Source organism: Lepisma saccharinum, chromosome 2 (assembly GCF_977018435.1).
Source record: "Lepisma saccharinum chromosome 2, izLepSacc3.1, whole genome shotgun sequence".
NCBI lineage: Eukaryota > Metazoa > Arthropoda > Insecta > Zygentoma > Lepismatidae > Lepisma > Lepisma saccharinum.
In genome coordinates, this window is record NC_139230.1 from 203,441,328 (window position 1) to 203,463,778 (window position 22,451).

The window sequence follows — 22,451 nt, forward strand, 5'->3', positions numbered from 1 at the left end:
CGAAATATCTCGAAAAGTACGCATCTGATCAAAAAAAAGTTCTGAATGAAATTTGTTCGTCACGAAGGGGTTCATCCAAAGATGCCAAACTCCACCCCCACCCCACCTCCTGGGGGTGGGGCGAGGGGACTCACCTTAAGAAAGCACCCCGATGAGAACAAAATACTGCTACGTTCACGTCGTTGTTCCTGGGTTATGCTAAATGCAGTTTCTTATAAAAATTCCACATGCCTCACGTCATTTTGCGATTAAAAGTGCATTTTTTACCATTTCCGCAAATTTTTGCGATTACAGCGCCATCTATCACGCATGTTTTATCTTACAAACCATTACACCTTGTTTCCTGGTCAAACAGACACGGCATAATCTGCCACGAAGCCTGACGAATAAGACAGTGTTTTCCTCGAGAATTGCGCCAAATCTTACTTTTTGCGATTACAGCGCCAGCTATCACAAATCCAAAAAAAAAAACAGTTTCAGACAAAACCGAGAATCCGAATCTGCAATAAAAAAATGGGGGTTCCTATTTGAGATGTTACAGTTGCCCCTCGCCCCACCCGCAAGAGGTGGGGTGGGGTGGAGTTTGGTATCATTGAATGAGCCCCTTCGAGACGAACAAATTTCATTCAGAACTTTTTTTTGATCAGATGCGTACTTTTCGAGATATTTCGTTGTGTCAAGCTAAAAAACTCACCCGGTATATATATATATACACGAGGGGGTCTGATACGTTATCGGCTCGACCCAGAAGGACTTTAGCTACAGGCACGAAAGTTCCAGGCTATTCAACGTATTCTCCTCGAAGGTCAACACACTTGGCACTTCGTTGCTCCAACTTCTCTAACCCCTCCATAAAAGTGATTTCTCCTGGTCTGCAAAAAACTTTTCGGCAACTGCTATAACCTCGTTATCACTTCTAAATCTCTGTCCTTTCAGAAGTTTTTTTCAGTCTAGGGAAGAGATAATAATCAGAAGGCGCAAGGTCTGGTGAGTAAGGTGAGTGCTCCATGCACTGAAACCCTAGGTCCTTCAGAAAATCCATTGTTCTTCCAGCCTTGTGAACGGGAGCATTGTCCTGCAGAAACAACACACCTCTTCTCAACTTTCCCCGGTACTTTTCTTTACTAGCGTCCTTTAACTTAGCCAGAAGACGGCAGTAATACTCTGATGTTATGATTTGTCCCTTTGGTAGCTAGTCTGATAACAAAACACCATCCTTATCCGAGAATATTGAGGCAATATTGCCTGCGGACCTCTGTGCTTTGAATTTCTTTGGCCTTGGAGATCCTGAGTGGCGCCACTCGCATGACTGCTGTTTGGTCTCAGGATCAAAGTAGTGGAACCATCATTCATCCTGGGTAACAAGCAGATTTAAAAAAATCGTCCTTAGAGTTCGCAAAATACCGCAAAATCACCTGAGAAGATGTCACACGTTTGAGTTTCTCATCGGCGTTCAAACGTTTGGGCACCCATTTCGCGGAAAGCTTGTGCATGTCCAACTGATCATGAATTATTGACCAGACACGTTCTTTGGATATGTGCAAGGTCTCAGCTATCGCTTGAAGTGAAATTCGTCTGTTACTCAAAATCAGGTCATGAACCTGATCCACTTTTTCCAGAGTTGACACTGACACTGGCCTCCCACACCTTTCACCATCTTCTGTGGAAAAATCACCACGCTTAAAGTTTGAGCACCATTTCTTCACAGTGGAGTATGAAGGGCAATGTACACCCAATGTGTCTATCATGCAACCATGGATTTCCTTCGGCGACAACTCTTGCAGGAAGAAGAACTTACCTCGCAACTCCTCCTTGGTGAATTCCACATTTGGCTGCGCCATGGTTCAATCAATGGCCTGTAAAGAAAAAAACGTTAGTGATACGAGAATCTAAGCTGGACTCTTAAACTTACAAAAGATCAATGTTTGAACTGCAATGAATGATTTCAGGATGACATGTGCGGAAGGGGGTCAGGCCGAGAACTTATCAGCCCCCTCGTGTGTGTGTGTGTGTGTGTGTGTATATATATATATATATTAATTTGCTACTTAATATATACATGCGCGTTAATTTTTTGTTCTTAGTATTTTATTGAAGTTATTAGGTTCTTGCGTGAAATCAAAGTACCGTCGTTCAGGATGAGGTACGATCTGATGGTTCGCATTAGAAAAGAAATGAAAACATACATCTACACTTACAAGTTTCCTGATACTATTAGTAACCCTCTCCTGTGATAAGCTGCGGGTTCGTTTACCAAGGAGGGATCATTTACCTTCCGGTGGGTATCTTCTTCGGAAAGTCATCGAAGAACTGGCGTTACACTGCTTCATTTTTTTAAATATTACAAGTATATAGGCTGTCCGAACATATTTATTTTTAATTCTTCTACTTAAATATTTAACCCATTTATACAACGCTTATTGTAATGTTTGACGTATCTGCGGGCAACCTCCCCTTCTGCCTCCGTGGCGGAGTGGTTAGCACATCGAGCTAGGACTGTTTCGGGTTCGAAACCAGGCGTGGGCATGGGTGTTCTTTGTGAGTGTTCCGTCATCAATTACATCACATCATCGCTCATCATCATTGTAACGATTGTACAAAGCGGCAGAAAGAGATAAACACGCAGAGAGGGAAGAGAAAGAAAAATGTAGGAAAGCGAGAGGGAAAAAGAAATAAAAGAAGGAAAGGAAGAGGACAAATAAAGAAATCGAGAAGCGAGAGAAAAAGAAAGGAAATGAGAAGCGTGAGAAAAAGAAAATAAACGAGAAGCGAGAGAAAAAGAAAGAAAATGAGAAGCGAGAGAAAAAGAAAGAAAAGGAGAAGCGAGAGAGAGAGAGAAAGAAAGAAGGAAAGAAAGAAAGTGAGAGAGAAAATAAAGAAAAGGAGAAAGGAGAGAGATGGAGAAGGAATGGAACAAAAAGAGAAGCGAGAGGGAAAAGAGAGGGAGAAAAGAAGTGAAATACAGAATAGACAAACACGCAGAGAAAGAAAGAAGTAGGAAGGCGAGAAAGAGAAAGGAAAAGGGAAGAGGAAAAGAAAGGGCGAAAAAGAGAAAAAGAGAGAAAAATGAAGCACGAAAAAGATTAGCAAGCAAGATCTGGAAAAAAAATCATGTAATTCGAATGGTGAAATTGTAGCGATATTTTAATACAAAGAACAAGGAAATATGAATCATTCTAACGTTCGGGACTGAAAAAAAAATATCCATTTCCGGAGCATGTCGGGAAATATTCGGAGCGGAAATTTTCGAAATTCCCTGATGCGGTGTGAATCTCGAATTTTCCTTCAAGTGAATGTTTTTGCACTTCTGGAATGAAAACTGTCGATTTCAAGAAATTTCAGACACTTATAGTGCAGAAAATATCAAGAATTAACCTCTCTTAAATTAGATCCTTTGGGCGTGTACGTGGTGGGGTGACCTTCTGGTAAGGCACCCAAATGGCAACCTCACTTCCACGTAGTCCACCCCGGTAACTGCTTTTTGCAGGCCAACGAGGCTCTGTAGTCTGGACCTACAGCCAGTATACACGGTGTTAAAGGCGGAGCTACTGCGGAGCATGCGCACTCGTCTGTTTCCCCTCGAACATCCGGTTACGCTTACGGTGCTATGGACGTTAATCTGGAAGGGCAAAGTGGAGATTCTTTTACAAGGAAATAGAGTTGTCAGCTGTGTAGCATATGGTTGCACAGTTCGATCGGAAACAAATTTATTGAGTCAAAGTATCACTTCGTAGGTTTCCGAATGACGTAGAGAGACGAAACCTGTGGATACAAGCAGAACGAAGAAAGGATTGGTACCCGGAAAGGATTTGTACGACTTGCATTTTGTTACAACCATGTTGATCTTTTATCTGCGTATTGTGTTGTGGTGAAAAGCACGCCTCTTAGTGAGGTTTCAAACCGAAGCGACACGCGACAGCAGTGGTTCATACAGTAGTGACAAGCGACACAGGCCCATTTAGTCTATAAATAAGCTCATGGGAAATCAAGTCTCAGGCGGCACAATACACGCCATTGGGAATCTGAGCGACACGTGGAGCTTGTCGTGTCGCTTCGGTTAGAAAAATTTCATTGATCACTGAGGATTCACTTTTAAGTGGCACGGAGATTACACACCAAAGCGACAAGCAACGGCCCCTTTACTACAATTCACCTCGCATACGAGTACAACAGACCGAGGCGACACGATGCATGGTACTGAGAAAACAGTCCAGTCCAAGCGACACGTGTATTTTCTCGTGGCGAATTGGTTCGAAAGGAAGCTTTCAGACTGCAGCGATACGTGTCTCTTGGAAACCAATATTCAAAAATAAACAACACCTTCCGAGTTAAAGCGACACGACAAATTCCAGGTGTCGCTTGTCGCTTTCATGTAGCTCGGGCTGGGCTGTTTTATCAATACCGTGCATTGTCTTGCCCATGGGCGTCCGGAAGGGGGGCAAGGGGGGCCGTGCCCCCCCTGGAAAATGAAAGTCAACCTTAAATTATGTATTTCACACATATAATTTCATTTTAGCCACAATAATATCAATAATATGTGTTCATTATTGCATTAACATCATAAATTCAAATATAAGCAATGTTTTTTTTAGGGAACTACACTCTTTTGGGGGAAATGTGACTTGGAAAAAAATACCTTCCTTGCCCCTCTCTGGAAAAAATCCTGCGGACGTCCATGGTATTGCCCCGGCCTATTATTTGCGCAAGCGTGACTGGTGATGGTTTGCTTTAGATCGAATGCTTCTGTGCGAAATCCCGATATCGCTTGTCGCTTCAGTCTGAAAACTCCTTTGTTGTTTGAAGTAAATTCGTGCAAGTAAAAGTGGCATGCCATATCATAGGTTTTCCCAAAATCACTCAGGCAGAAAGGCGAAGTTGAAAGCACACATATTTTCTAGCATTTGTATGTGTCATTACTTCTGCAGATTTGTTGGCAAAGATTCACTTAAGCATACTTTATAATATAATAATCAGTGGCGTAGCATGAGAATTTCGGATGGGAACGCCAAGTTAGAAGGATGGGTAGGCCTTCTTTTTTTTTGCTTAAGAGTTTACTTATGGAATTAGCCGACATATGTATTGTCTATTTAAAACCTCATTGTGTTTATTACATTAAGTCAGACGGGTTCCGATAAAACATGATCCATGCTCGTTTTATCTAGAAAATAAGATGCCTCAGTGCGCAATAAATGCTTGGAGCACTGTTTTATACCATTTTTAATTAGATTGCTCAAGTCAGAAACACCGTACACCATTCGGAGTATTTTGCTCCACACGTAACACATGTGTAGCAAAATAGTATTTTATAATCAAGGAAACCTTTCGGCATGACGGAAGTAATTAAAAAAAAACCACCTGAATCACAAGCGCCTCTAGAACAACAGTAGACTTCATTGTTGTGGATGATACAACTATTGATTGATTTGGTTTATTTTACTTCACTTTCTACCACTTTTGGCTAATCGCAAATATGAATATGAGTGATGATGATGATGACCGGAAACCTCTGGAGTCTTAGCGCGCTGTGCAAAACACTCTGACACGAAGGTGGGTGGATGATCCAACAATCGTACACTCTACTGACGTAACAGTGCCTATTAGTAGTAATTCAGAGTTTCAGACCACTGTTTATTGTATCTTGAGAATGCTGATAAACATTTTAAAATAATTTTGTCAAGAGATCATACGATGTTAAGAGTTTTGAAACGAATGCTAAACATTTCCACTGGCACAATATTAGGCAGTTAGATACTAACGAAAAAATATTTTTTTTAAATAAATAGTTTTGTGGGTTAGGTGGTAGAGCAGCCACAGGCTGAACTTCTACCACGAAGACTTTACCAACTTGTTTGACAAAAACTGTTTTGTTCTTTTAATTTTTAATGCACTTCACTGTTCTTGCGATAAATTACCCAATGCAGTGGTCATTAAAGATACGTCAGTCAATATTGCGTATTATAGCATCACACAGCACGAGCAGAGGCACGAGCACGAAAAACAGGGTAGAAATTCTACTTCTGTCGTCTGCATCGGAAGTACAGCGCCTTGAATCGGAAGGCAGGAAAGGTCACATGGCCCCTAGAACCAATCAGGTGCTCCACTCCGTACGCCAGCGTATGGCGAGAGCATTTCGCCCGTGCTGTAGAGATCCAAGCCACAAGCTTTCCCTCCTTCTCTCTTCCTACAGCAGGCATGGTCCTGTACGCCAAACCTAGCCGGCGTCCGGCAAGCAAAGACATTAGAGAAATGCTACAAGGAGAGCTGTTAGTGGAGCGTTGTAGACGGATCGCGAAAAATGTTTTTTTTTAATGCCATTATGCTGAAACATGTATATAATTAGTCACGTTTTACTTTATATTTACAGCATTTTTAAAATTTTAAATCAGGGAACGCCGGGCGTATGGGCGTATTAGGACGCTACGCTACTGATAATAATGTCACTAGTTTTATAGAATTCTCTATCCCTCACTTTTCCATTTACAAAATAATTGAATATATCTAAACTTTCGTACTTTGTCAGTTCGTCGTGCGTGTACATGAGATACGTAGTGGTAGTATGCTATACAACTGGCAGACACAAAGACACGTCATGTTTTAATAATCTGCTCTGCAGTTGATCATCCGACAGATTCTAGACGCCCACTCCTTCATAGTATTCTTGACTATCGTCGCACAAATTATGAAAACAAGCGCTCATTTCTTACTTCGTTGCCTAAACCGGAAGTTCCGGGGGGACCGGGCAAGACCTCACCAATGTTTATGTTTACATTTTTAACACGGTCCATAATCCTCTGTAGGGCTGTGTGTTGTTGTCCTTATTTATATGTGCTGAGTGCCCCTTTACAGACTCAGCTTTTAACAGAGGTCAGAATAATTTAGTCCTCAGACACGCATTTATTTTAGTTATGGTAAGGGTGTGGGCCCCATATAATATGACGGGTGCAAAATAGCATAAGTGCTGACGCACCCACAATTTTCAATTCATTCATTCATTTCAAAATGATTCTTTAGAATATTTCGGTTGTTCGGGATTACGAAAAATCGGGAAATCATTTCCCGAAGTTGGGATCTGACGTTGGTAATTCACACCCTATAATTTTGAATTGTTACTTTCTTTTACAGTACCCTTCGTACATAAAAACATATATCAGAGATACAATGAAGGAGGGTAGATTAAGTGGTGTCTCTCTGATATCTACGCATTGTGAAAAAGTACAAAAAGATAAGGATTTTTTTATCACCAAAGTGATAGATGTTTATGGAAAGGAAGCAAAGCGAATCCAGTTTCTATTTAGTGGACTCAAGTCGGAATTTGTCAATAGCGCCAAGGAATTCTCACTCAATTTCAACTTTATGATTTATAAAATAATAATAATAATAATAAAATGTAAAATAAAAGTTTTATGACTGAGGGACAAGATATGAAATCTTAATCTGTCCTTAGAAAAAATTCTGTGGGCGCCTTGGAGCAGAGTAAGATTTCATATCTTGCCCTTCAGTTACAGAAACTATTTATTAATATTATTATATTTTAAAGATCTTGTCAAAAACATCGTACATATTTTGTCTCTGTAATTTTGTATTAGACTGTGCTCTGCACTTAACTAACTAACTCTCTAGCCTTCTTAAACCCGAAGGTTCATGGCTGCAGCAACACAGGCCTTCCATCTGTCCCTATCTTGAGCAAGATCTATATACTCTTTTCCATCCCTACCGATTTCCTTTAGGTCCATCTCAACGTTGTCCCTCCATCTTCGTCTTGGCCTTCCTACAGGTCTCTTACCATCAGGTTTCCCACCAAAAACCTTGTAAACTCCTCTTTCCTCTCCCATTCGTGCCACATGGCCTGCCCACCTGCTCTGCACTTAATATAAAATATTATTATAATATTTCACAAGATTGTATTGAAATATGTGATGTGATTAAATTCACTTATCATGTGAAAGGATTTTTAAAATGCATTTCTGTGATCCCTATTTAAAATTGTGCACACGAGAATTTTGTTCATTTTGGTGACAAATATGGCTTTACTTCCCACTAAAAATATATTCACACCTCAGTAACTACCAGTCTTCCTGGCACAGTAGGGCACGGCAGGTTAAGGGCCAGGCAACACAGGGGGGGGGGGGGGCTGAAACCAGGCACCCCCCTCGATTACAGCCAAAGCCTTATTTCTGATTACACAAGCATGGCTATTTGTTTGTTTGAATTTATTTTTAAGTTCACTTTATTCAAAGAAAGACTAATCAGGACTGTACCTCCACCAGGTGCATGGCTATTGTTTTGAAAAGAGTTGGATTTATTGTTGACAAGAAATTGAAGTTACTTCTGCATAACATGATAAGTATATTGCAAAATCATGTACTAATTTAAGCTAAGAGATTGCTGTTATCTTTACGTCATTATATAGAATAAATAAGTTCTTTAACAGTATCACAGGCAAGCAATGTTTCAGTACAACAAAACATGTAGTACAATGGCAAGCCAAGAGGGGGATTAAAGGTTTATAGCCTCATTGGCCCGGTCGCTGGATTAGTCAAAATATCATAATAAAGTGACGGTTCTAAAAATAAACCATATGATCCTCAAACGTCACATTTACTTTCGAAATTCCAGGTAGTAAACGTCTTACATATGCGAACTTTCCACATACGACTAAAGGGGTACGTAATTTCTTATTTATTTATTAGTACTTTTATTTGTTCATTATTTTTTAATGTGGGCAAACGGTGACCAAACGGATTTAGGTAAAATAACTCATTTATTTAATTTACACTGCGTGATTGTAATTTAGGATTTGTGGGCACCCTAAAAATCGCATTCGGAGTCAAACATTAAAATAAAAAGTTAAACACAAACTTTAAAAATTGCATTTCAAACCAAAGAAACACATGCATAGACGATGTACTCACCACAATAAATTCCAAACTCCTTTGCATATATAGGAAATTTCCCGCTATCGAACAATTCAACAAATCTTAGGGCCTCAAGGTTCTCAAAACGTGAAGACACTCCCATGCTCTTTCCACAACTGGATAGCATCCACGCAAGATCACTTTGGAAATCTCTGAAACGACCGAAAGTGATACCAACCTATTTCCTTAATTTTATCCCTCATGGGAAGGAAAGATATATCAGTATGGAGATAGATATTAAGCGGTGGAATCAGGATCATTACAGCAGAAAGAGTATATACATAATATTTAAGTAATAAAGTGTCACACAGAGGCGGGGCCGGGGCCGGGGGAGGGTTGGCCCTCCTTTGGCCCAGTATTCCTAAGAAAAGGAAAGTCAAAAGCAGGAAAAGATGACAAAATGAGGAGACTACTACAAAAAATCCTGGGAGCACCACTTGTGTCATAATAATAAAACTTAAAACATGTTCCTGTGTTCATAATGTGTACAATGTATACGATTTAATTGTGCTGTGTAAATATCACTAGAGAGTTCTTTTTAGATAGCTTTATTTTCACCCCAAGTTTTATTCAAAAGCAGTCAATTTATTGAATGTGGTTGTAAAATTTGTGAAACAGCTCACTTGAATTAGGTGTAAATAACTTGGCAGTTGCAAACACTGGTGCGGTCAACACTTTTGACGTAATTTGAGCTGGACCGAGCTGGACACAGGGTGCAGACCAAGCTCCGTCGAATCTTCCCTCCCTCCCTGGGGAAACTCTTCACGGGGGTGCAGACGTTTCACTTCCTGAAACACAAACCCCCGCCCTTTACCATCTCGCCCGAACTCCCAATATCCATTTTTTTACGCGTTTTACAATTCGCGAAATCTAAAATAAATTGTAATATAAAATGATATATATATATATATATATATATATATATATATATATATATATGGAATTTAGAACAATGATAATAACTTATTTTAGTTATTTTATGACTAAGAATTATTTTTATATTCGCGATCTTATTTACGTGTTCATGAAGACACAAATTCTTTACTCGTAGTTTTTGGTGGTAATATATCCTTCTGCTTTCGGTTGAGCTCGGCTATTTTCGGGAATCACGCAAGCTCAGCAAGCAGAGCTTTTGGTATAAGCGTTGTGGACGGGTTCCACTCGAATTTCACGCTTCGCCATGTGACTCCTTCAGGTGCGTTATTTTCCCGCAGGGCAGCCGCAAGCATTGAGGCTGGTGCTTGCTACAGAGCTGCTGAGGGAGTTTGCGGCCGTAATTTTTCGCGAAATCGAGTGCGATGGAAACGAAATAAGGCTAAAATATTAAGTACATTAAATGATATTCGAATAATGCAAGCAGTGCTTGCATTGCTTGTACTATATCTTCGCAGGAGAACTAGGGTAAAAATACTGGGGGGGCAGCAGGCCCGTAGCTAGAGGGGGGGCAACTGCCCCCCTGTGAAAAATACAGAACACATTCCTACCTGGAATTCTCACTAATCTTTACAATTATATCATGTATTACTCTAGCAACATAACAAAGGCATTTATTGATTTTATGATTTATGAAGGTGTGTGGGATTCCATATAATGTCCTATCAGGATTGGGGGGAAAAATTACCTTCCAGATTCAGACTTCGTGAAATGATTTCTCAATTTTCAGTATCTAGAACAGTTGTGACATTTTGAGTAGTCTTGTATTAAAGGTGCCTAATGTATTTGGATGTTTTTCATGGATGTGTTGCTATGAAGTTTGAACTGCATAATTTTTTGTTTCCCAAGTCTACCTTTTGGTAATAGCGATTCATGTGAGAGAGAGATGGAGTGGATATTTTATTTTTGTTACTTATCGTTGCTTTTCTGCCACATCTAGCTAATCGTGACAATGAGTGATGACGATGACACTCATGAACAGTGCTGCAACCACAGGGGGCCAGGGGCATTGTCCCCCCAATCTTGGACGGAAGTCCAATCTGGGGGGGGGGGGGCAAACATTGAAGTAAAGAAACATGACTAGCAGAATCTAAGAATAGCAGGACAAATGGATACTCAAGATGGAATTAGTTTTCAAGTGTTTCTTGCATTTTTCTTCCAGATGGCTAAGGGCACTTGGAGGAGGCACAGAGGAGCAATTGTCCCCTCGATTTCAAATTTTATACAAATAAAAGTACATTTCGTAAAATTTTCTTGCTCTCTTCCCTCGCATACACAAATAAGATAAGCAACATAGGTGTGTGTTATGATATCCATTTTATAAAGGAAAAGTGAAGTCTTAACCCTGACTGTTTCTATGATATCGTTTCCATAGCATCTTATATATTGCTCTCAGAATTTTAAACGGCAGTAAAAATAAATGGCATTTGCAACTGCGAAGCTATCAATAGGATTGCATACATTAAGGACAGAAGATGCCATATTTCGATTGCTTGTAACATCGAAATAAGAATTAGATGACCAAATAGTGACTGAGAAAAGTTGCTTGTCTTAGTGTCCTGTACATGCTGTGAAAGTTGTCGGTGCTATCAGGCGGCACCCTATGAATATAGGCTCAAGAAAATGACAGACAATAAATACATTGTGCCTGTAGCAGACGTCTGTTAAAGTACTCAGGTGCAACCTAATTTTTTGACAAATAATTATGTCAACTCTTCTGCTATGGAGTGGACTCTCCTAATTTTATTCATATATCTTAAGCCATTCTGTGACTGGCAGAAATCAGTATCAACATAAAGAAAAACCCTGATATTTGGGGTGTGTATGCTTCTGCTCAAAATGTGATGGCGATAAGTTTCCCAGAGACCTTGTGCCGCGGAAATGGGGTAAGGCAAAGGAGGCCTCTTATATCGTTCGGTTTAGTACCTTAGTAATTAAGGAAGGTATTTTTCATAATGTAAAGAGGATACAACATTTCCTTCTATAAAACTTGATATGAAATATTAATGATGACACTGTAATCCAAGAAGTCATCAATCAAGGGATTCCTATTTGTTTTTCGGGTGTCAAACACATGTATTTCAACAACACAATATTTTGCAAAATGATTAACGTAACCAGTAGGAAAACATTGTCTGTATTGATGCAAGAGTCTTTCATTTGAAGCAAATAGAACCCGTGGTGGATTAAGGGACCCATGTTTTAATGTTTAGTAAATAGGCCTACAAAAAATGTATTACAATTTTTTTCACAATTCACCAAAGTTTAGATAATATGTAACAATTATTATTTAATTAATTTGATTTTTCTTCTATAACACAACACAATGGTGTTGTTGGATTCTCGTTAGATTCCTTTGTGCGTAAAAATCTTGCATATTGGAAACTATAGAGGGAATCATTATGAAGCATGATTTATAAAGGGCTCCCTTAATCAGTTCTGCAGAGAGGCCAAAAGCTGCTGGTACATATTAATCGTATATTAACATTATCGACCTGTAAATATTAAGTAGATACAGTCCCTATTAGCCTATTTATGTTAAACTTTATATTCTTTGACAATCTGGAAAGGTCATTATCGAAATATTGCTATTTGATGTAGCTCGAAGTTTTTTTTGTTCGTTGGAGCTTCAAGATTTCATCCGTTTTCAGTTACTTATCTCTTTTGAGGGAGGGGCAAGTGCCTCTGTGTACCCTGCTATATCTGCCAATGCGACACAATATATTAAAAATTTGCCCCCTCTAGAATTGACTTCGCCCCCCTACAAAGAATTCCTGGCTACGGGCCTGGGGAGCAGGCACCAAAAATCCACCCCTGGGACGTAGTTTTCAATCTTTACTAAGGCATGGTCTTTGCCTTTATTCTTCTATTCAGTACCAGAGCCTCCCAAAATGATGTAAGGCGACAACAAAAAAGAGCATGCTTATCATCACTTGTTAACTTAAAAATTCTTACCCTAAGATACAATGGTAATGGATAAAAAGAAATTACCTTGATGAATCAAAATTTTGGCAGAGTGGAGGAATATTGCAAGATCATTGCCCATTTTGTACGACAGAGAGTGATTCTTTTCACAACCAAGAACTATGATGAAGCCTGTTTACTAGTATACCACTATGATCCAGGGAAGAAACAGAATTTAGCCAGCCGCCATGGTGGAGTGGTTAGCAGATCGTGCTACGACGCCAGGTGTCCCAGGTTCGAATCCCAGCCTGGGCATGGATGTTTGTGGGTGTCCATTCATCAATTTCATCATATCATCACTCATCCCCATCTTTGCAAATTAGACAAAAGTGGCACAACAAGCTAAGTAAAATAAATTAAATCAATCAATCAAGAAACAGCATTCAACAGATTGACAGGACTCACGTTTTCCCCACCCAAGAAGTTTGAATGGCAAAAAATCTGCTGGGAAAGTAATTACCAAGAAACGGATTTACATGTAAATACATATTTATGTATGAAGCTGAAATCAGTTACATTTTGTATTATCTTTGCGCATCATGGCATGTAGACTCGAAAGATTCAGTTTTAATTTCCCATAACTACATGTCCCCGTGTGACCGAAAGAATGGGGTGAATTTCTTCCGAATAACTGACAAATTTCAAATACACTCCCGTTACTTATTGCAATATTGTATGCAGTTTTACCCAATGTAAATTCATCAAGAGACAACATAAGGAAATTCATGTTTGAACACTAACAACAAAATTTTGTTATTCATTGTTTTGGAAACAGAAAATGAAAGCACATTTTGTGTTGTTTTACAAATAATTTCAATGTAAGTGTACATACGTTTAATGTAATGTATTTTATGTAGATCATGTAGTGTCATATTCTTAAAAAGGCAAAGTTCTACAATTTTAAGTCCATATTAACTCTTTCGTGCCAGTAAACGAAATATTCGTCATGCATGGAAATCCCCCAAGGATGGGGCTCATTTGAAGCAAAATGTAACATGTTGGAAAATGTTTTGTTAAAAACATTGTAATAACATGAAACATGCAAATAAGGGCTAGTTTTATTCAGAATTTCCAAACCTTTCATTCTGTAAGGTAAGCATGTCATGTGTACCTATTTTCGGAAGCAACAGACAGAGGAATTTCCATTTTTTTTTTTTTTCAAAATTTGGCTAGCTCCCATCGATCTGGGCAAACCGCCACTAGTCGCTGATTGCCCCAAGTTATATAAAGGCGAATACGTAGTATCAAAATGATAATACAAATAGTAAATAAAAAAAAAATAAAAAGAAAAAACTCAAAATCAAGAAGAATTTTTATCACAACTGACTGCAGAGACGTCATCAGAAATGCGCCCATCGATCAGGGCAAACTGCCACTAGTCGCTGATTGCCCCAAGTTATATAAAAACGAACACGATAGTACAAATAGTAAATTTTATATAAAAAAAAAGAATGAAAGAACTCAAAATCAAGCCCATCCGCTAGCGCCCATCTATCTGAGCAAACCACCACTAGTCGCTGATTGCCCCAAGTTACACAAAGGTGAATACAACAGCACAACAATCAGCCTGGCGACGCGAGAATGACGTCAGAGTTTACTCGGCGATGATGACAGATGTGAGGTGAAAGCTTGGAGATTAAACCCAAAAATATTCCGTGTGTTTTTTTTTTTTTTAAATTCAGTTTCCTGTTTATTAAACTTTTATTACCAAAACATTTGTTTCACGAAATATTTGTCTTCCTTCCTTGAGTTACTTCTGACATCTATAGGCCCCCACCTGAAAGGGTTAAACTCCATATTTTGGTGAAAATAACTACATATGAATTTACATATTTAGCACATTTTTACTCCATATAAATCTATTCCCTGGTCATTACACTGGTCTTCTGGGATCCGGACACCATCTTACTAGTGCCATTCATGGGGAAAAACAGAATCTTAATCGTGACACGGAGCTCAAACTGGACCCAGCCTGCCATTAGCTCTCGAAAGCTTGGAATCCATTCCACAACTTATCTTGTCGATAGCACAAGAGATTTGATTTGATTTGTTGTTTTAAGTCCACTTTATGCACAGTAAGGCTAATCGGGACTGGGCCTACAGTTTAAAGTGGGTTCCGAACCACTTGGGCCTCCACCGGGTATCGAACCCGGGATCCCTTGATAACAAGGCGACGACACTACCACTGTGCCATCGGGGAGGCCCGATAGCACGAGAGAATCTTTTCACCATCTTACTAATTGATTGTCTTCCAAAAGGATGGACAGTTAATGCCAAGTATTTTATAGTATTGCTGACCCAGATTGAAGGCCAAAAGAGGCAAAACAACGATGCCAAATAATAAAAATCAAAGCAATGCCAAAAAATGTAGTATTTTTTTGTTTCTCCAGGATAACACTCCAGCATATTGAGCTGCAACAATGCGAATGAAATTGGATGAACCTGGATTTCCAATGTCCAGATCAACCTCCTCCTATTCTCCTGACCTACTCTGTTGGAACATTTGTTTCCCCAGCACAAAATACACTTGAAAGGAAGACATTTTGGATCATATCACGAGAAGTAGTTTGCACAGAATTGGATTGTTTTTGAGTGGCCAAGAATGTTAAGCCACCAGAGTTCCCAGTTTTAGTCATAGGTGTTCCTTGCGAGCGTCCCTTGATCAATTTCATCAAATCATCACTCATCCTCATTGACACAATTAGCCAAAAGTGGCACAAAAACAATGCTAACTAAGAAAAATACATGCAAATACAAAAGTTGGAGTACTGTAGTAGAAGGTGCATTGAGCATAGGGAGAGTACATTGAATAACCACGAAGTAATGTCATTGGAAATGAATTTTTCCAAGTTGGACTTCGAACTTTTCAGCAGCCCCTTCTACTTAAAAAAAAAAAAAAAAAAATCATGGCATGAAACTGATACTGTAGCACCAACATTTTTGTACATACCAAATATGTCATATTATTAGCATATCTGAACGAACCTATTCAAAAGCACAGTTATGAAAAGAAAAGTGCACACCACATCATTAGAGGTATTCTGATTTCAAATATTATACAAGTGCATATAAAAATCACAGATGGTAAAGTAACCAATGATTTTTCAAGTACAGACTAAGAAAATAGGGAACTTTTAACTCTTAAACGCTGAGGCATGTGTTACACAATATACCGTATTTCTTAGAATCTAAGGTGCAGTTATAACCTTGTTTCCATGATTATGAAAAACTAAATATGCTGACCAAGGCAGTAATTTATTTTATTAAAAACATAAACTAAACGTAACGTTTCAACCTTCTAGCAAGGTCTTCTTCAGACACTGTATCAAGTACAAATTTGTTGCATATTTAGTTTCTCTAAGGTGCAGGTTTTTGTCATATTTTAGACGTCCAAAATTCAGGTGCACCTTAGATTCGATGGTGTCTTTGATTCGATGTATATACTACAATATACGCATTTCATGCACGTACAACATAGAATCTACTGCAGTCTCTAATACTGGTAGTTACAAAGAGTAAATATTTTTTTCTTAACTTTCCTTAAAATTATCGGTAGCTGCAATACAACAATCAACATTTCTTGAGACTGTGAAAGTGAGAGTGATGGTGAAAGTGATGCTGAAAGTGAAGAGACTGATTGACAAATAAATTATAAAAACAGAAGTTACCGATATTGCAATGTAAAGTACTGTATACCGTATTTGTAAACAAATAAACATGTACCCTATAAATGTTTAAATAAACACCGCAAAGGTTAAAATATGAACATCTTTGTACATATTCCTGCGCCATAAATTTGATAAAAAAAAAATCCTGAAAAAATGAGGCGAAAATTCAGGTGCGTCTTAGATTCGATGGCGTCTTCTATTTGAGAAAATACGGTATCACATCTTGACATTAGCAACCTCACCTAAATGTGACATATATATCTCATCTCAGTATTTAAGGGTTAATACTTTCATGTAGTTTTATGGAAACTACACAATAATGAACAATTATTGAACTATATAATATATATTTATTATGTCAGTGATTTCACACTGATAATTTGAACAACCACCATGTGAAAATAGCATTAATTACAAGATCAAAGAATTGTCAGCTGAACAGCAATTTTGTAAAACAAATATTTCACAAGGTACAGATAACAAAATTTGTTTAATAAAATAAATGTTAGTTTCTTATGCATATGAACGAGCATTTACAGAACACACTTCGATGTCAACGTTAAAAAAAACACAATAAAACAAAGCTAGCAGTAGAAAGGAAACCATATAAAGGCAAGCAATTACTTAAATAATAAATAAGGCAAGAAAATATGTTTATTACAGCACAGCTTAAACGAGCACAAAACAAAGGAACACATCACACTTTACACAATGGAAGACTTTTGTACTCACAATTTGCCTGTTTAGTAATGCCTACAAATTATGCCATACAATTTCTGAGGTGAATAAAGATATCAAAATTTTGACTTGTTTATTTGTATTCAACGAAATGTTAATGAAAAACTTTTCCAAAACATGAAAAGCATTTCATTTCCTTTCATTTCTTCACAGTAATAACCTTACCTGACTAGGCATTTTTTTTAAAAAATCACATCTGAAGAGATAGTAGATAACCTGTAATGAATTATAGAATACCACTGTTCTTCTCATGACAATTACTGAAATAAAGTTTTAACATCAGTCATTTTAGAACACAAAAATTACTTTTGTTATTATGCAGTTAATAAATGAAATCCTATATATTAGTTTCTAATTTAACATTGTTCTATAGCCTTGTCCATTTGCATAATTTTCTTGCAAAGGCTCACCTACTTTTATTTAACTCAAATTTATTTAAAATAGTTATATAAATTTATATTGGTAATACCTAAAAATAAAGCACATATATATATATTGCACCAACACCACCATAAAAATAGAAGCACCAAGTATAGTTGTCAACAATATTGATTTCCTCACCACTATAAGCATGGGAAGACAATGCTCACAAGTCAATTAATGCAATTTAATACTTTGTGCAGTTCTTCAGTGTCAGTGTAAAAAATATATAAATGGTGCACTGAACTCAATTATTTATCTTCTCTTAAATGTATATAATATATATGACTGATAATTGAAATTCAATTGAATGCACCATTCTAATACATGCATAGAAGCAAAATACATGCCAAATAGATTTCTCAATACACATATTCCTTTTTTAAAAGTAATAGTCTGGCTAACACATCAGATTATACAGATTTACTAAATATTTGTTGCAGGCATCACATTACTATGCATACATAGTAATGTATGTACAGCAAAAAATAAACACAGTCTTACGTTTCCTTGATTAACTGAAATAGTTTAATAACATAAGCAACAGAAAGTGTTTATGCAGAAAAATATGGGTAAAAATACACAATTACATCAGCACAAACAGCATATCACTGGGAAATTACTTTGTGCTGTTTAGGATTTTTAATGGACATTGGTTCAATACCATCGATGACAATACACCTAGATGGGTACACTTGCTTGCACACCCCTAATGTGTTCTTGCGTAGAAGTAAATTATTGGTGAAAATGTCTTCGGTTTCCAACACATAGTATGATGTCTCTTTTCACTATCAGTATCACAAACTGTGTATTCTCATTTATCTGCTTTCGGACTAAACACACATCATTTTAAATTGCTTCTATTGGTATAAAACAGACATGGAATGTCAAGTATTGAAAAAATACACAAATGAAATCACGAAAACAACAAACAACATTATGCAATTAAGATAAAGATTACATATGGCATACATACACATCTTTCTTTACTTCTGCTATTAACTTCTCTCTTTATCAAATTCCCTATTAGTAACCTCTCTTTATATTTCAAATCTTCGCCTGCATTGATCTCTTCAAAGGCTCATCACTTCTCTTTAAACATATTTAGTAAATTACTCCTTAGTAACTAAAATTAAATAACCCTTAATCTTTGTTAATTATGCAACATAACTATCGTAAACAGGTTGATCTTGAAACCCTTTGAAGATCATTAACTTTGAGCAGTATATTATGGACTCTAGTTGATATATGTTTTTAAATAAATATAAGATTATCTTTATCAAAGATATACTTATAAATTAGTAGTATACTGCTAAGGGAACACACCAAAGCAAGTACTTTATGCTTTCCATTTTGTGAATGCAGTTATTCCAACTTTCTGTAAATTCTCATTTACATCCAGTCAAATGAACCATAACTAGTGTACAACATAAGTAAAAAAGACTATGTTCTATGAAACGTAAACTAAAAACTACACATGGATTTACAACATGTTCCCTTAAATCATCCAAGGGTTCATTGTAATGTTATTTAATGAAAAACAAAGGAAAAAGAAACAGAACAAAGAAAAAAATATAAATAGAAAAATAAGGCAAGAAAGGGCTTTATTTTGACTTATATCACATACTAAAATTAGCTTATCATTATGCAAAGTTGTGTAGACATTTGGATTTGTACCTATGTTGCATTACATATGAACTCCAATCCACTTCAAATCACAACTACATATACTTTTCTCCAAAATAAAAATTACTACTTTTCCCTGATACACCAAATGTATATATTTCTTTAAAAAAAAGAAACAATAGAATTGACAAATTTATAGAAAAATACTCACCAAGACTAACAAAAAAATACTGATTACTCTTCACAAAGGTAGAGAGACTATTTTTGACATGAAAACATTTATTTTAATGAGAGAATGAAATTATAAGAAGTGAGTACCGAATATATGTTAAAATTATTATTATTTCAAGAGGTTAAAGTATAGAAAGTCAATTTCAACTTCTCTAATTGCATAATAGATTCTATAGAATTTGTACCAAAAAATAGGCATGGGGCATATTGATCGGTATATTATGGATATTGCATGTTAGTAACACTGTTGATTTTTCATTTTAATATTTGCATAAATCTGTAACTGTGTGCACATTCCTGCCTACTCTGTTATTGCTGTCATTGTTATAAAGTTACAACTGATGCTCTCCAGTTTTGTCAAATTTCTAATTTGCAGCTTTCTTTACTAAGGCCAAAAAACTGTAACCACATGATTACATATATTAATTCAGGAGGTAAATAAACAATTTTGTTTTTCCCCCATTTGACAGATGAATATAATATTGGTTATTGTCACAAGTAAATTTAACATTGATGTGAGTAAAAATTGCATATTGGTCCATTAAATAATAATGATGAGAGGCAAACCTTGTATTGTTGATTCAGAATCATCAAAGCTGCTGACTGACAATGACCCTAATCCTCAAATAACATCTCATGGAGGTATTATGCATGTTGTCATTTCAGAAAAATGAAAAATCTAAACCAATGTCATGATTCAAACTGAAATGTCTTTTAAAAATATTTTATGGCACACACAGCATTTGTAGCAACTCAAAAATTGATTTTCAACATATGACACAGCTGATAATTGAATTGAAAGAACTATTTGCAGTGCATATAATTTGAACTTTGGGATCGTACTTCAATTACTTCAATCTCAGAAAATAAAATGAACAAAAGGAGCATTGTAACAAATGTTTTCAATAATTTAATCAAAAGTTAGTGAAAACTTTGGCTTGACCATGGTTTGAACCTGGAACCCTGACATTACCTTACCACCTAAGCTACTAAGTCAAATTCTGCATTCACCACGATTTCCAAAACTTAGATCTATGTACAGTCACAGACACTTCTGGGTTGTAATGATGCCATTAAAAGTTAACAGGGTTATTACAACCAGAAGTGTCCTTGAATGTACATGTATGCTTTTGTCCATTCCATATATATTGCAACTTTGATATCTCTAATTGTGTCAATAATATCAAAATATGTTGCAGTATTCATAGAATCTAATAGAATTTACACAGAGACCTATTGGGAAGCAAGAAGTTGACTTTAGAGCTTAATTGATAAAATGCAGGTACAGAATGTTAGGACCACAGGTTCAAATTTACGAGCTACAATTTTTACAAAGTTTTAAATAAATTCTATGGTATTATAGTTCTCTATTTGCATGCCTTTTTACATATTGTTTTAAAAAAAATATTGATGGTATGGTTTGTTATTCAACTATTTCTCAAATATTTCGGTAATCTCAATAACAATGTTGTTATTTGAGCATTTTAGCCTCTTGACGTATGATAGGTATGTGTCAAAACATTAATTACATAATCAGCATGTAAGGTGATGTTTATGTCAGCAGAAAAGTTAATATTATGCAATAAAGAACTAGACGTAAAACTATCTGCAGTAACACCACTAAGAACTTATATAAATACAATGCAGAACCATAAGCATAACATTAAATTATAACAAATCTTAATTTTTGCTTCTCTACTCTAGTATTATGACAAAAGAATGGCCTGTTTACATTAAAAACAACTCTCTCATACACTGGTTGATAGTAATAAACAACAGGACTTCCACAACCAAATACATACAAAATAAATACAAGAAATATTGCATTAAGGCACAGTTAAAATGTACCACTTTCCACTTCTTGCTCATACCTTTATTGTCGGACCAGTTTGGCTCTCTGATGGTTTATGGCCATACATAAATATGGAGCATATAACCAATGATGCACCCATTGCAAACTGGAATGTTATGTGGAAGTTAAACAAAAATATGGAGACAACACAAGAAATAACAATTGCTAACGATGTTGCAAATCCTTTTAGAATGTTATCTGCATATTTGACTACCACAGCAACAATTAGTCCACCTGCTGCTTGCAATACAACAAGATAAATAACAAAGTAGTCATAACCAAAGAAAAAACCTTTCTGTTTGATTGCATCGTGATCAGATACCAAGCACGTAATTAAACCAAATGGTAGTGACAAGAAACTTAACTGCACGTTCCTCATCCAAACAGAGACGTCTGATCCCTTTAATATTTTTTCGAAATAAATCCCAGCAAAACCAGAGAGCACACAAGCTGACAGAGCTGCTCCGAAGCCAAGTAAACGATTTTGTTTAATTCCACTTACGGTAACAGGTGGTTCAGTTTGAGCAAGTTGCACTAACACGACACCTACTAACAGCACAACCAGTGCAGTCCACTGAAGGTTTCTTAAGCTTCTCCGCAAAATTAGAACTGTGAACATTGCCGTGGTGAGAATCTTCAGTTGATATGTTACCTGAAAACATCAAACATCAGCATTAAAAAAATATATTAACGAACAGATTTCCATATACAAGGGCTGTTCAAAAAGAAACCAAACTTTTACAAAATTGAGAAAATGGTAATATTCACCAGCTATTTGGACCTGTCTCCTTCAAAGTACTCCCCTGCATTGTGCACACACCACTCCTAGCCTCTTCTATTGTCTGCAATCTTGTGACCTTTGAGGGTTGATTTCAACTTAAGGAAGAGAAAGAAGTCTGCTGGTGCCAAATCAGGGGAGTAGGCCAGTTGTGGGCCTATTATTCTTGATGGAGGTTCGACACGATCTGTAACATCTGTACCATTCAGGCTTCATGTAACACATTGTACATTTCTTTGAAAGTTTTCTGCAATTTCACACATTCTTGCTGTTCTTCCAGTTCCTTCATGGTAGGGTACCTGAAAATTGCCAAGGGGCACTCAACA

General features: G+C 36.9%; 2 protein-coding genes across 3 annotated transcripts in view; both read right to left on the reverse strand.

Moving 5' to 3' along the window:
- Positions 1-1,349: 1,349 nt before the first annotated feature.
- Positions 1,350-1,841, reverse strand: LOC145983832 (protein GVQW3-like). Its single transcript, XM_083116877.1, has one exon. It carries the CDS (start codon positions 1,839-1,841, stop codon positions 1,350-1,352), a length of 492 nt encoding a protein of 163 aa, XP_082973003.1.
- A 14,979-nt stretch (positions 1,842-16,820) lies between these two features.
- The window catches only part of Ugalt (UDP-galactose transporter), a 50,053-nt gene continuing 44,422 nt past the window's right edge, over positions 16,821-22,451 (reverse strand). For both annotated transcript variants that reach the window (XM_083117899.1, XM_083117898.1), the window contains one exon: positions 16,821-21,999. In XM_083117899.1, the coding sequence (XP_082974025.1) occupies positions 21,361-21,999 (639 nt within the window). In that variant the 3' untranslated portion in view covers positions 16,821-21,360. The remainder of the gene's footprint in view (positions 22,000-22,451) is intronic.